General features: G+C 38.3%; 1 protein-coding gene across 1 annotated transcript in view; it reads left to right on the plus strand.

Annotated features, from left to right (window-relative positions):
• LOC139474795 (solute carrier organic anion transporter family member 5A1-like) overlaps window positions 1-13,972 on the plus strand; it is a 75,041-nt gene that overhangs the window by 27,595 nt on the left and 33,474 nt on the right. Inside the window, exons 2-3 of the mRNA XM_071257922.1 lie at window positions 669-1,834; window positions 13,125-13,433. Of these exons, the coding sequence (XP_071114023.1) occupies window positions 1,054-1,834; window positions 13,125-13,433 (1,090 nt within the window). The 5' untranslated portion in view covers window positions 669-1,053. The remainder of the gene's footprint in view (window positions 1-668; window positions 1,835-13,124; window positions 13,434-13,972) is intronic.

Consider the following 13,972-nt stretch of genomic DNA (forward strand, 5'->3'; position numbering starts at 1 on the left):
CTGTTATTGTGACTGACTTACTGAGGTAGTTCTTTACGGACCTCTCTCATCTAATGAGGATATGATTTGAACACGTGTTGTGTAAGATGTTTCTGAAGAGCAAGATGTGCATCCATACGCTCATGTAACCTCTCTTTTTGAGGAACTATTTTATCCGCGATATAGCTGATTGTTGTATGGCTGTCAGTTTAATCATGAAGTCACATGTACTTAATAAAATTGTGTTTAGATATTGGCCTACATCCTTTAAGGTAAGAAATTGTGATAAATGTCGCAAGCTCCGACGTTAATACAGTTTGGCCCGCACTCTATGAAGGTTCATACTCCAATGAACTCACACAAAGTGAAGGTCAATTCTTAAATGTGTTTAGTTATGATGTGTGAGTTGTGTTGAGTCGCGATGTTCATTTTGGTTCAGATCTTTACCCAGTGCCGTTTGCTGAGTGGTGTTCCAGTGTAATATACTGTTAGGTTATGTCCCTTTGTCATTCCAGGATCCTGCTGACACCAGTGATCCCAAATAATTATGTCAACAGCATATCAGTACCTATACTCGTTGGTTTCCCCAAAGTCATCATCCATATTCCATTCACTCATTATATTGAATGGCAAACTTGCAAACGCTTTAATGATGAATATGTTGTTCAAGTGTATGTCTTCTTTTTCAGAAATGGCAATCTTGCAGAACAGATAATACGAAGATGGGGCAGAGGTGAAAGCAACACCCTCCTCTCCCCATAACCACAGATCTGGACAGCCAAACCAACTCTTCTTGCTGACTGACAAGTTCCATAGCCAAACCAGCCTGTCTATCTGACCAAAACCACTGGACCAATATATTCATTTATATATAACAAAGTATATTTTCCCTAGATTCTTATCTTATAACACTATTTTGTACATCAGCTACATATCTTTACATAAGAAGCATTTAATCAACAATTTACACATAGATAAGAAACACATCACTAAGATAAGTGAAGGGTTTCCTGTTACTTCGTGACACAAAAGTGTGACAAGCGTCCCGAAATACTGGAATCCCCAGACGGTGCAATGTCTACGGTGTACACAGTACGTGAAAGCTGGGGTGGGCCGAGTGGCCTTGACCCCCAGGTCAGCTTCGAGAGTTCCAACAGCGGGTACTCCATTAGCAGTCAGACTCAGTTCCTGAAAGGGAGGACGGAAAAAGACGACTACATCGAGTGTAAACTCCGCAGAGATACAGGCAGCAAGGACAAGAACCTAAGCAATGAGTGCGGAATTGGTACTATCCGACCAAAGTGTTTAAAACATTGCGCCAATATCAAATTGTTTGTGTTTTTCATGTGTGTGCTTCTAACGATTGCTACAAGCTTATCGACTGGCTACCTGAACAGTGTCATAACGACGATTGAGAAGAGGTTTGAGATCGGCAGTTCAATATCAGGGCTTATCGCAGCTTCGTATGAATTTGGGTCCCTAGTTGCTGTTATTTTTGTAAGTTATTTAGGCGGCAGGAGACATATACCAAAATGGATTGGCTTTGGCATTATTTTCATGGGAATCGGGGCACTACTTTTTGCAATGCCACATATCATTGGGCCAAAATACACCGTCCACAATGGCTATGATGTGTCGAATAAGACTGATGTCAGTATTTGCAAGCGTCCAGAGGCAAATAAAGGAGGTTATTTTTCAACAGATTGTATAGATGAGAATTCTGGGAACTGGATGTATGTGTTGATACTGGTTGTGGCACAGATATTTATTGGGACTGGAGGCACACCAATTTTGACCCTTGGAACGACTTATGTTGATAATCACGTAGTCAAGGAAAAGGCACCCGCTTACCTAGGTAAGTTCATTTTATGATTTTCATTTGCTTTGTAACCATTGTAACACAAATGATTTTGATTTCCATAAAATGATTCATCCGTTGCAGTGTTCAAAATCAAGCCAAGGTGGCTTTGTGATATTCCCAATGTCATCTTCCCAAGGTTATAGAGTAACTGACTATAAAAGTCCAGTTTCCATGAACTAGGCAGGATTTTCTGGGCTCAGTCGTAGAGCTTTTACGAATTTTGTCCTTCTATGTCCCTCCTATTGACCAATCAGATTCAACCTCTCATTTCACTTGCATTTGCTTCAAGCAAAGACGATATGATCGGTGATCTAGATCTATATGCATCAAATCCAGGAGCACCTTGATTACAATGATTTGGAAAATATCTGTTGACGCCCAGTTGATGGTACACATGCTTTGCAAATCCTGCAGTCGACGGAAATCTGCACATTGAAATCCATATTGTTTATTTCATTACACAATTTTGATTGGACTATGTGTACACTCGTTAGTCCAGCCAAAATTTAACTCCGGAATTCCAGCCTAGTTTAGCAAGGGTGGAAACTGGACCTTTATAGTCAGTTAACTGCTCAATGTTGGAAGTAAAACAATAAGGGCCTCCCTAGATTCAGAGACTGGCAGTAGAACTCAGGACCCTCGTTCATTTCGAACACTGAGTTGTATAAGGCTGAAAGATAATGATTCATTGGTGCATTTGTATTTAGAAAATAAGTAACAAGCTATGAGGTACTACAGATTATATGTCCCGAGTGAATGAATGGTGTTAATTGCGAGCTTTGGCAAGGCTGTCATTCACCAGGCACAGATAATCCATAATTCAGAGTTTCGAGTAGGTATTTCTATTTTTCATCCAAAACTGGTTCCCACATTGTAGATATCGCTGCAATGAAATTGCATCACAATGCTTTGCAGACCATTGTAACCATGACGTGACATTCAAATGACATCACTAATGGCTCTGCTACAGAAGCTGTTAGCAGTACTTTTTACACTAAGACACTGCTTATTACTGTCTACAAACTGAAAAAGTTGGAAGAATGATGTTGGATGATAAATAAAATCCCACCCTCATGGCTTGTTGATAAAGGTGGAAAAAATCCTCGGCAAGCCTCAGAGTTTTGCCACTTTTATCAACTCGTGTTGATATATTTGATATCAATAGACACGAGGGTGAGATTCTCTAAGTATTACCCATTGACAATAGAGAGAAAAAGAAGGAAGAAAAGCATAAAATCTCAACCCCTCAGAGAAACTTCATTGAAAGCAACCTGTTGTTCAGATGGCGTAAAGTAATCAATTTGTGACACCATGAACACTGGATGACGTCATATATTTTTCTCAGCACAGAAGTACTGTGATGTCATATGGCTTCAAATGACCAATCTGCTATGAGAATCGGTGACATGCCTATGAGCATATATTGGAAAGTTATTGTCCATGATCATTCTACCCTTATGAGTCATATGTAGATTATTGAACTTTAGGATTATCTGGAAACTGTTTGAAATTTTATCTTTATCGTATGTAGTAGATTACTGTGCCTGATTATGAGACTGTGTGTCTTTAAGTAACGGGAATATCAAAAAGCTAAAGTGATTTTTAGAAAAGAATCGGTTTTTGTTTTTCTGTTATGTCAAAATTAGTGTCTATTTACGTAAGTTTTACCCCGACACTGTTGATTGTTTTATATTGTAGGGTTCGCAGAGTGTTGTGATCCACATCCTCGCTATATCATCCACTCATATTTCCATTACTTGTGAATTGGTCATCGGGTCCAACTGACTCATCCATACTTATTGAAATTGAAAACGGTAACGTCAAGTAGGTTCTGTAACACATTACATTTCGATTCCTGATAATGCTGATGCTATCAGTTGTTAATGGTTAAATAATGTTTCTTTCTGAAAGTGACTTCAGCGTTTAGCAGCTATTTGTTCATGTTTTGTTGATACAAGATGTCATATTATTTTTTTTTAAATTACCAATCCTTTGAAAGTTGGATTGCAGGAAGAAAGCTAATAATCATTTTCCCATTTGACACTGTTGAGATATTGAAACAAACAGATTAGAATTGAAAAGTTTATAAAGAGGAAATAGCCTAAGTGTGGGTTATGAGGTACAGAACAAGCTTTGACTGGAATCAGAAGCCCCACAGACGACATACATGTGGAACTTGGGGTAGGGTGGATGGTCATATGGTATTAGGTAGCCTAGTTGTTCAAGTGTTTGCTTGTCAGGCCAGATGCCTGGGTTTGAGTCCCCACATGGGTTATACACATTAATGTGTGAAGCCTGTTCCTGTTGTCACTCGCCATGTTGTCATGGCAATGGCTGCAATATTGCTGAAAGCAGCATAAAGCCATACTTACTTGCACATCCACTCACGGCCCTATTGTAATTATCCTATCCCATAGAATTCACACACTTCACTTGATCACTTGAGCATGTTTGTTTTCCAGTGACACCTAGATACTGATGAAACAAACATGGACAAACATTGCCTTACCTGAGTCAATATTGTCATGCAAGTAGTTAATAAAAAAATTCATAACCATCGGCATGATCAGACCGCCTCCATGATCTAGTAGACAGAGCTTCTGCCCGGAGACAGGAAGGTTGGTGGTTCAGTCACAGGCCACGTCCTAGTGATAGACCTTTAAAAGATGGTACTTGTTGTTTCCCTGCCTGGCGCTGGGCATTAAAGGGATAAATCAAGGTATACTCTAGTATTGGTGAGTTCTGAGTCAGTGTAATGCGTTTGTGTGGGTTGAAACTGTGGCATCATGGTATCTCTGTTCGCTGGCACTATAAAAGCTGGATTGGCCTAGACTACCGGTAGTACACTTACAATTTTGCATGCACGTTGCTATGTAAGTGCAATAATGCGCTGGTAGACCCTATTTCATCTCACTACCCCTCACCTCATAACTAGAACCCTGAATATCCGGGTTTGAATAGGTCTCAAGCAACCCTTGCTTGTCGTAAAAGACGACTATGCTTGTTGTAAGAGGCAGCTAGTGGGATCGGGCTGGCAGGCTCATTGACTTGGTTAATATCATTGTATCCCAATTGGGTGGATCGATGCTCATGATGTCAATCACTGGATGTTCTGGTCCAGACTTGATTATTTACAGACCACCGTCATATAGCTGGAATATTGCTGAGTGTGGCGTTAAACAAACAAACAAACAAACAAAGCCCTCCTAACCATCGAGGACATGACCATAACTGGCGTTGATTATGACCATGTATATCTTCTCCCCAATACCAAGCACTTTTTGGCAAGTTATCATGGAACAGTCAAGTCTTCCGCCACTGAGACAAAGTAAACAGACATCCATTGTTTCTTGGCTTGGCTTGAGAGCAGACTTGTATGATGCATGTGTTCTTTAAGCACTCTTTTCTTCTCCCCGGAAGTTTGATCAATAATTGATGCACAAGGCTCCTGTGAATGCAGACCATATGGGGAAGACGCTTTATCTTATCAAGCTCACGGCAAATTATTGACAAACTTGGTTATCATTTCTTTTTCAAAGCTAATGAAAGTATGCTAAAGAGCACCCCTCGTCTTGATGTCTTCCATGATGCAATAGATATTCTCTAGTCAATAGATCAGATGTTTGTGTTTTCAATCTACTGTTTTGAATGTTGAAGTATATTTTTTTATGTGACATCACTAAATTCAGTTTGAAACTAAATACATAGGATGCCAACAAGATTGATTGCCCCATAAGTCCTGGAATTATTTTCTGCTAACAACATTATATTTCCATTGTTACTAGGTTACTGAAATTTGTTATGTGGAATGGGAAATGAGTTTGGCCCAATGAGTAGTCATTGTGGTATTTTTTGGGTAAAAATTTCCAACTGATTTGATCACCCGACTGAAATTAGTCTATGTTGTGTTTTGCATTTTGTTTGTTAGAACTGAAAATATCTTCTCCAAATCAACTGAACATATCAATATCGTTTTCACATAACATTTTCTGCATGTGCCTAGCTACAATGAAATAATCTTTTCATTTTGAAAATTTCAAAATGGCCACCACAGCATTATTTGATTTTTTTAAATGTTCCCTTAATCTATTTACAAGCAATCTAATATTCATTTTTGTCCCATGAAGTAGTTTATTGCTCAGAATTGATATTTTCATTGGTTGACAGTTTACCATTTACCATTTATTTATGCAACGTTCATAAATAACACAAGGTAAACTTATGTGAAGGCTGATGAGGATATTTTTAAAACTTTAAGATTTATGAAAATTATCAATATTGTGTCCAATTATCACGTTTATTGGGTGTTTTTTTGTCTTTTGTACAATATAACTAGTTTAATACATTCCCACCCATTAATGCTTTATCACTAAGTAAAGGTGAGCTTCTGTACCATTGGTGCTCATATTTTAATTATGGTTTATAGATTTTTGCAAATCAATAAGATTGGGTTTGGACAAATTATTTTATTTTATTGTGAAGCCAAACATGTTCATATTTTGTTTGCATAAAGTTGTTTGTATGGATTGGTTTAGTTGAGTGTTGATACTGTTTGAAGTGCAGGATGTTTAGCGTGCTTACAGCAGCATGGCTACATTTACTTTTGAGAAGGCTTAGATTTCCTTATGAGATCATTGCTGTTGCCAGAGATCACATACAATGCATATGATCAATTAATATTTAAAAATAGTTACTTTTTTAGTGAAGTATTAGTAGTTGTGTTATATGTTTCTAATACATCAAGGATTGAGTGGTCAGGCAAATGTATATAAATTTAAACTAATGCTTTTTGCTCCAGTCAGTCAAATCTGCCTGCCTCTCCCCACCACCCCAACCCCCAAGAATTATGAGAAAAGCAGTGTTGCCCCCCTCTCAAAGTGCATGTTGTTGCATGTATTGCACTGTGCTGCATGTTGCATTTCAATTTTCAGACAAGATATAGCGTTGTGGCTGTGTTGCCCGGGTAACGTATTCTCACACATTTATGGCTGTCCTGCCTATTGTTCTTGCTTGTACTAGTAATCATGGTAATGGGGTCCTCTGGACTGTGGTGTTCTTACCCTTTTTTTAACAGGGATTGAAATTGGCACAAGTCCTATTAAGGAAGAGAATTTATTAATATCAACTTCTTTGTTATAAAGAACACAATGTTTCGGAGTATATCCTCCTTCATCGGGTTAGTAAATGACCCGTGAAGATTCGGGGTGGAATAGGTCTTCAGCAACCCATGCCTGCCGTAAAAGGCGACTATGCTTGTCGTAAGAGGCGACAAACGGGATCGGGTGGTCAAGCTCGCTGACTTTGCTGATGCATGTTCATGATGTTGTCGATCCCAATTGGGTGAATCAATGCTCATGATGTTATTCACTGGATTGTCTGGTCCAGACTTGATTAGTTACAGACCACCATCATATAGCTTGAATATTGCTGAGTGCGGCGTTGAACAACAAAACAAACAGCTATGAGGGCGGGGACAACGTTTCGGAGTATGTAATTACTCCTTCAGCAATTAAGAAGTTAACATCCATAAATTCTCTTCCTTATGTGTATCACTTCTAAATGCCTTTTAAAGACTTGACTAGCCCTGTTGTTCTTGCCAAACTGCCAAATAGTTAAGGTATCAGAAATTTGCCATTTTCAAGGGTTTTGCTGTATGTTATTATAAGGACTATTCGACTACAAATGGTAGTTTCTATCGCTGTTAAACCTGAAAGGATATAGGCAATGTATTAAACAATGGTCTGATGATCTCACAGGATCACTCACTAGAAGTCATTTATACATTTTTCTGCCAAAAGACATTCTTCTCAAGAAAACAGACCGCCTCCGTGGTCTTATCTCAGTGAACTAGCACTATAAATCGGCATCAGTCCGGACTAGTACAAGCAGCAGCACCCACACACACACACACACACACACACACACACACACACACACACACACACACACACACACACACACACACACACACACACACACACACACACACAAACACAAACACACACACACACACACAGGTGCATGCACATCGCTGTATAAGTGCAACAATCTTGGACACGACGTTAAACCCAATTTCACCTCACCTCTCAAGAAAACATATGACAAAGTGACAGTCCTGTACCGTTGAGCATGTCTTGGCAGTCCAATCTTGTATATGGCATTAAGTGTTTGAAGAGGCATTGAATTTGGCAACAATTGTTAACTTTGCTTTGAAATAATGCAGAGAGGTATCAAATTGGAGTAAAAGACCTGATTTTCATGAGATTGGCAAGGAATCTCCTAATGTTCTTTATACCTAACACAAACTGTGATAAAGGATGATCCTGTGATCTGGCATTGTTTATTAGTTGCACATTCTTCATCTTGTACTTGGCATTGGTTTAGATACATACGTTATATGCTTGACATATCAAGCTTGTGTTCAAACTGTGAAAGACATTTTCCAATTAAGCAATTCATGTGAGTGTTCATTAAAGATACTAGTCGTACATCAGTAACCATGGTAATATTAAGCTGAGAATTATTCAGTTTTCATTTGCGTTTTTGTTCCATTGTGGTATTACTTGAATATTGTTAAGATCAACGTAAAAACATACTCACTCACTCATAGTGGTCTCTCAGCAAATTTGGTAATTAGTTCACTTCAGTGATAAATAATTTCAGGTTTGATGCAAGCTTTGATTGACTTTGCATGTGTACCTTGTGGGTTGGTGTTTGTTTTCCAGGCAATTCTGTAGCTCAGCAAATTGTACCTAGTGTATGCTCCACTCTGTTATTTAGAGGTCATCACCAAGTGCAAGCTGGAGGCTTCCAGAAATGGATGATCATGTGACATGCTTAAATTTGTCACTATGTCTTTAATATTTAAACACGACAACACCCAAATAATGTTTTAGTATTGTTTTATTAGAAGCAGCCTGTAAACCCTAATTTTTGGGCTGGGGGCCATGTAGTATATCATTGCTACCATGATGACACATTCATTACCCTCACGATGGTAGAGATATTGCTGTGTAGACATGGGGAGACTTTGGGTATTATGAGTCCGCACAAAACCTAATATTAGGGATGTCACGATTCACCAACACATCTGTGCACTGATAATATTCTCAGACGATATGACACACAATGCACAGTTACCTGTACCGATTCCTATTTCAATCCTGTCTCCATTCATACTTTAGTCCCGTATCATTTCACGCATGGAAGGTATAAATCTTCATTGGAACGACTTTCTTTGAAAAATGGGTCCTCCCTATATTTTAAGAAACAATTGTATCATTATTATTTCATGCTATATCTACATTGTACAATGTACATTGTTTTAAGACTTAAATTCTGTTCTTGTCATTTTCTAACTGGTGTTGACAGTTCAGTTTTATCTGAAATTTGAATAAAATTGATTGAAATAGGACATTTATTTTCAAATATGAGACCAGATAACTTCAGTAGTTAAAGTCTTTTTAATTGAATGCCTTATGAGATATAAAAATTAAACACAAATTTACTGCGAATTAGGTATCGCGATACATATTGTATCATGAACAAAGTATTGCGATATGTATGGTATCAAGAGATAGTTGTATTGTGACATCCCTAGTCAATATCATTTGTACTAAGACAAGGATATTTTGTAGTCGAAAAAGAAAATCTTATGTGAAAAATGTGTATGGAACAAATGCAAAGGTTACAGTAAGGAATTATCCAGGATTTCATACTAAGTGCCCTTGCCAGACAATTTGGGGGAAAATATATTATTTCGCGCAAATTGGTCAGTGAATTGCAAGTTTCTTCTACAGAGCAGTAGCATCAGTTGTTATTACTAAATAACATGATTTGAGACATTTGTAATTCAAATTTGGGAATTTTTCTGACATTTGCTGCAGACTTGGGACCAAATATCGACCTCTAAGGTGGCCTTGATAAATCGCTTTACATAGGCCTACTTAACAAAAATGTGACTTGGAAGCAAGGGATCTGGAGTATTTATTTTGCCTTTCGGATATTTTTATTTTGGTCACACCCACCTCATTTTTACGGTTACTGGTGGATGTTCATGCATGAATAAGATAATGAAAGAATAAAATCAAGGATCACTTTCATAACATATATCATATTTTCTTGGAGTATGGTGTGCATGTTTTTCCATAAAACACTCTACAATGAGTTTTGATATTTTTTGGCCAACGCAGAGTAAAGACATTACCAGGAGCATGTAACACCGGAAATACCATGTCAACAATGCCTTACTCAGTGGTGCAATTTAATCCTATCTTTTCACTTTCTGGTTATTTGAAGTGTTCATTGTATATATGAACTCATGTTCGTAATCTGTTTTATTAAATTTATTCAAAATTTCATTCAATATTATTTACATAAACTTCGGCGAAATCGTGTGTAAAGTGACTCACCTTTATTTACGGCGACCACGGCCATATTACTGATACTGACAGAGAATAGATACATATTTCATAAATGCCACACTTTGACTCAGTAAAAGTCATATTTGTTTTAGTTTGACTACTACATATTCAACATAACTTTTTCGCATAGGTGACAGCTAGGTAAAATTGTTCTATATGTAAAAAATATCCTGCAAAAGCTATTCCAAAGTGCTTATCTTTTGGTTACCGGGTATTATGTTTCAAATGTATAAGGTGAAAAAGCAACTAAAATAATACGATATTGAAATATATTATTTCTGATAAGATAAATGTCAAATTCAATTCTTCCAATCATTGCATCAAAATTCATTGATGTTGTATTATTGTGTATATTTTTTAACCGAATCACCGGTAGATTGGTAGAAAATGTGTGTATACATGATTGGTATATCCGGCTTAGTTTACAAGAAAATACACACAGTTTCTGTATATAAAACAATGCCTAGCACAACAGGAAATATAGTTTAAGTGGTAAATCATCATGTGTACGGATATTTTATCTCAAATTTCACATTTTTATTGACCTGAATTCTCTGAACAAGCTGAAGGGATACGATGTAAACATAGTTTAAAGCGTAATATGATGTTGACCTGTCTGCATGTCTTTATTTTATATCTTCTTTTTTTACGATATCCAGGCCCAGGTTGAATGTCTGGCAAGTGTACTATCTCGAAAATATCCGGTTGGCAAATTTTAGAATGTCCGGTTTACACTTTTTCAAATCGGACATTTTGCTGTCTCCACCGGAGTAGTCCAGCACACAGACAGGTTTCCGAAGGCCTGTTGGAAACTAAACTTATGAACACTCTTATCTAACATTTGTAATGACCTTAAGAATGTTTATTGAAGATGATACGAGAGAAAAACTGGGGCATGAGAGATGCATCCAGTGTATTCTTAACTCGCCTAATCACAGGAATAGGCGATGTTCCCACTAAGGACCAGTTGTGGCCAGCATGGGCTATTTCTGTCCCAGAGTCTAAACCTGCATCAGCCTGCTGATGCTGAGGTCGACCTTCACCTGAAAAGGAGTAACATTCTTCCTTGTGGAAGTGCCGCTGGCCAGAGAACCAGTGCTGTTGTACCAGGGACATGCACAGACAATCATTGGAATTGCAAAGTCAGCAAAACCTAAGCCCATTTCTCCTTTCCATGTTGACTTGAGCCATGCCTTCTTTGAGTGGTATTATTAGGTGTGATAGCCAATGTCTTTATCACACGCTTGAAAGTGTGTAGGTTTTGTATTGATTACACATAATTGTCTTAATTATGCCCTTGCTATGTGCTTAGACTGGTGGTTTTACATAAGTGAAGTTATAGATAGCTATTAGGCAATAACATGGGAGCCAGATTCTTAGTTCGTTATTTTGCAGGGTAATGCAAATTTTGTAAGGTTTAGAATGTTGGTGTTTATCTTACATGATGTGGGAAATGTTGACTTGACAGTGCAGTAGTTGTGATGGAGAAATGTATCAGTTATATACTGATATACTGTGCAGTGATGCAGTGGTGTTATGCCACCTTTGACACATAGGAATTACTATTTAAAACATACCTGGGCGAGTTTAAAGATATACATAGTATCAGTGTAATATTGTTCAAACCTTTGAATGTAATGATATTCCTTTGAATGTAAGGCTAATGTTGACTGACCCACAGACTGTAAGGATAATGTTGATTGACCCACAGACTGTAAGGGTGATGTTTGAACAACAGACTGTAAGGCTAATGTGGTTTCAGTCACAGACTGTAAGGATAATGTTGATTGACCCACAGACTGTAAGGGTGATGTTGTTTGAACCACAGACTAAGGATAATGTTGATTGAACCAAAGACTGAGGATAATGTGGTTCCAGTCAGAGACTGTAAGGATAATGTTGATTGAACCACAGACTAAGGATAATGTTGATTGAACCAAAGACTGAGGATAATGTGGTTCCAGTCACAGACTGTAAGGATAATGTTGTTTGAACCACAGACTAAGGATAATGTTGATTGAACCAAAGACTGAGGATAATGTGGTTCCAGTCACAGACTGTAAGGATAATGTTGTTTGAACTACAGACTGTAAGGATAATGTTGTTCCAGTCACAGACTGTAAGGGTGATGTTGATTGACCCACAGACTAAGGATAATGTTGATTGAACCAAAGACTGAGGATAATGTTGATTGAACCAAAGACTGAGGATAATGTTGTTTGAACCAAAGACTGTAAGGCTAATGTTGTTTGAACCACAGACTGTAAGGCTAATGTTGTTTGAACCACAAACTGAGGATAATGTTGTTTGAACAACAGACTGTAAGGGTAATGTTGATTGAGCCACAGACTGTAAGAATAATGTTGTTTGAACCACAGACTGTAAGAATAATGTTGTTTGATCCACAGACTGTACGGATAATGTTGTTCCAGTCAGAGACTGTGAGAATAATGTTGATTGACCCACAGACTGTAAGGGTGATGTTGATTGACCCACAGACTGTAAGGGTGATGTTGATTGAACCACAGACTAAGGATAATGTTGCTCCAGTCACAGACTGTAAGGATGATGTTGTTTCAACCACAGACTGTAAGGATGATGTTGTTTGAACCACAGACTGTAAGGATGATGTTGTTTCAACCACAGACTGTAAGGATGATGTTGTTTCAACCACAGACTGTAAGGGTGATGTTGTTTCAACCACAGACTGTAAGGGTGATGTTGTTTGAACTACAGACTTATACAGGGGTTATGTTGAAATTTATGCTCATATTTGGCATATTGCGCGAATGAGATAAATATTATGTGAAGGTACCAGATTTGTCTGCAGTGTATCCTCACACTGACTGCTTTGCCTGCAGCTTTCATCTATGCAACTGGTGCACTGGGTCCGGTCCTTGGGTACGCTCTGGGGGCGCTTCTCCTCCAATACTACGTCGACACCTTCATCTACGATGTGGGACTCACCACATCCAGTCCCAACTGGATCGGAGCGTGGTGGGGCGGCTTCATTATCTGTGGACTGTTACTTCTCTTGCTAGCGATTCCCTTCCTCGCCTTCCCTAAAGTCCTTGTCCAGGAAAAGAAGAAGCTGCTGGAGTTGAAGGCCAAGGAAGAGCTGCTGTCTCAGGAGGAGGAGGAAGACAAGGAGTATGGGAAGACCATCAAAGGTACGGTGGAGCTAAAACATCCCAGTCTTTAAGTTATCTGTAAATGAAAATGGTGATCAATTTGTGTAATTTTCATCACTGTTTTGCCTTTTGCACCATTTTGAATCTGTTTCAGCAGATTTTGGAGGCTTACTGTTCTCTGACATTGACATTTTAAATCAATTACTGTTCGTAAATTAAGGATGGCCAGATGTAGGAAATTTGGCATTTGGTATATATTCCTTTGTGTGCAACAACCTTGGATCATGTTAATTTTCTTTCGCTCTAGGAAACTACGCTAATTATTGTCTGTAGGTTATATAGAAAATTTGTTGTAAAAACACTGAAAACCATTTGGGCCGGTATACACAGACAGTTTTGGGCACAGACCGCGTTACACAACTCATGCTCTCTCTCTCTCTCTCACACACACTCACTCACTCCGCACTGCACCGCACCACACTACACCACACTACACCAAATCACAAACACAAACACATGCACACGCACACACACATACCACACCACTCTACACACCCATTCCAATGCATGCTATAATG

The sequence above is a fragment of the Haliotis cracherodii genome, unplaced genomic scaffold (genome assembly GCF_022045235.1).
Source record: "Haliotis cracherodii isolate W230 unplaced genomic scaffold, xgHalCrac1.p SCAF_1, whole genome shotgun sequence".
Taxonomy (NCBI): Eukaryota; Metazoa; Mollusca; class Gastropoda; order Lepetellida; family Haliotidae; genus Haliotis; species Haliotis cracherodii.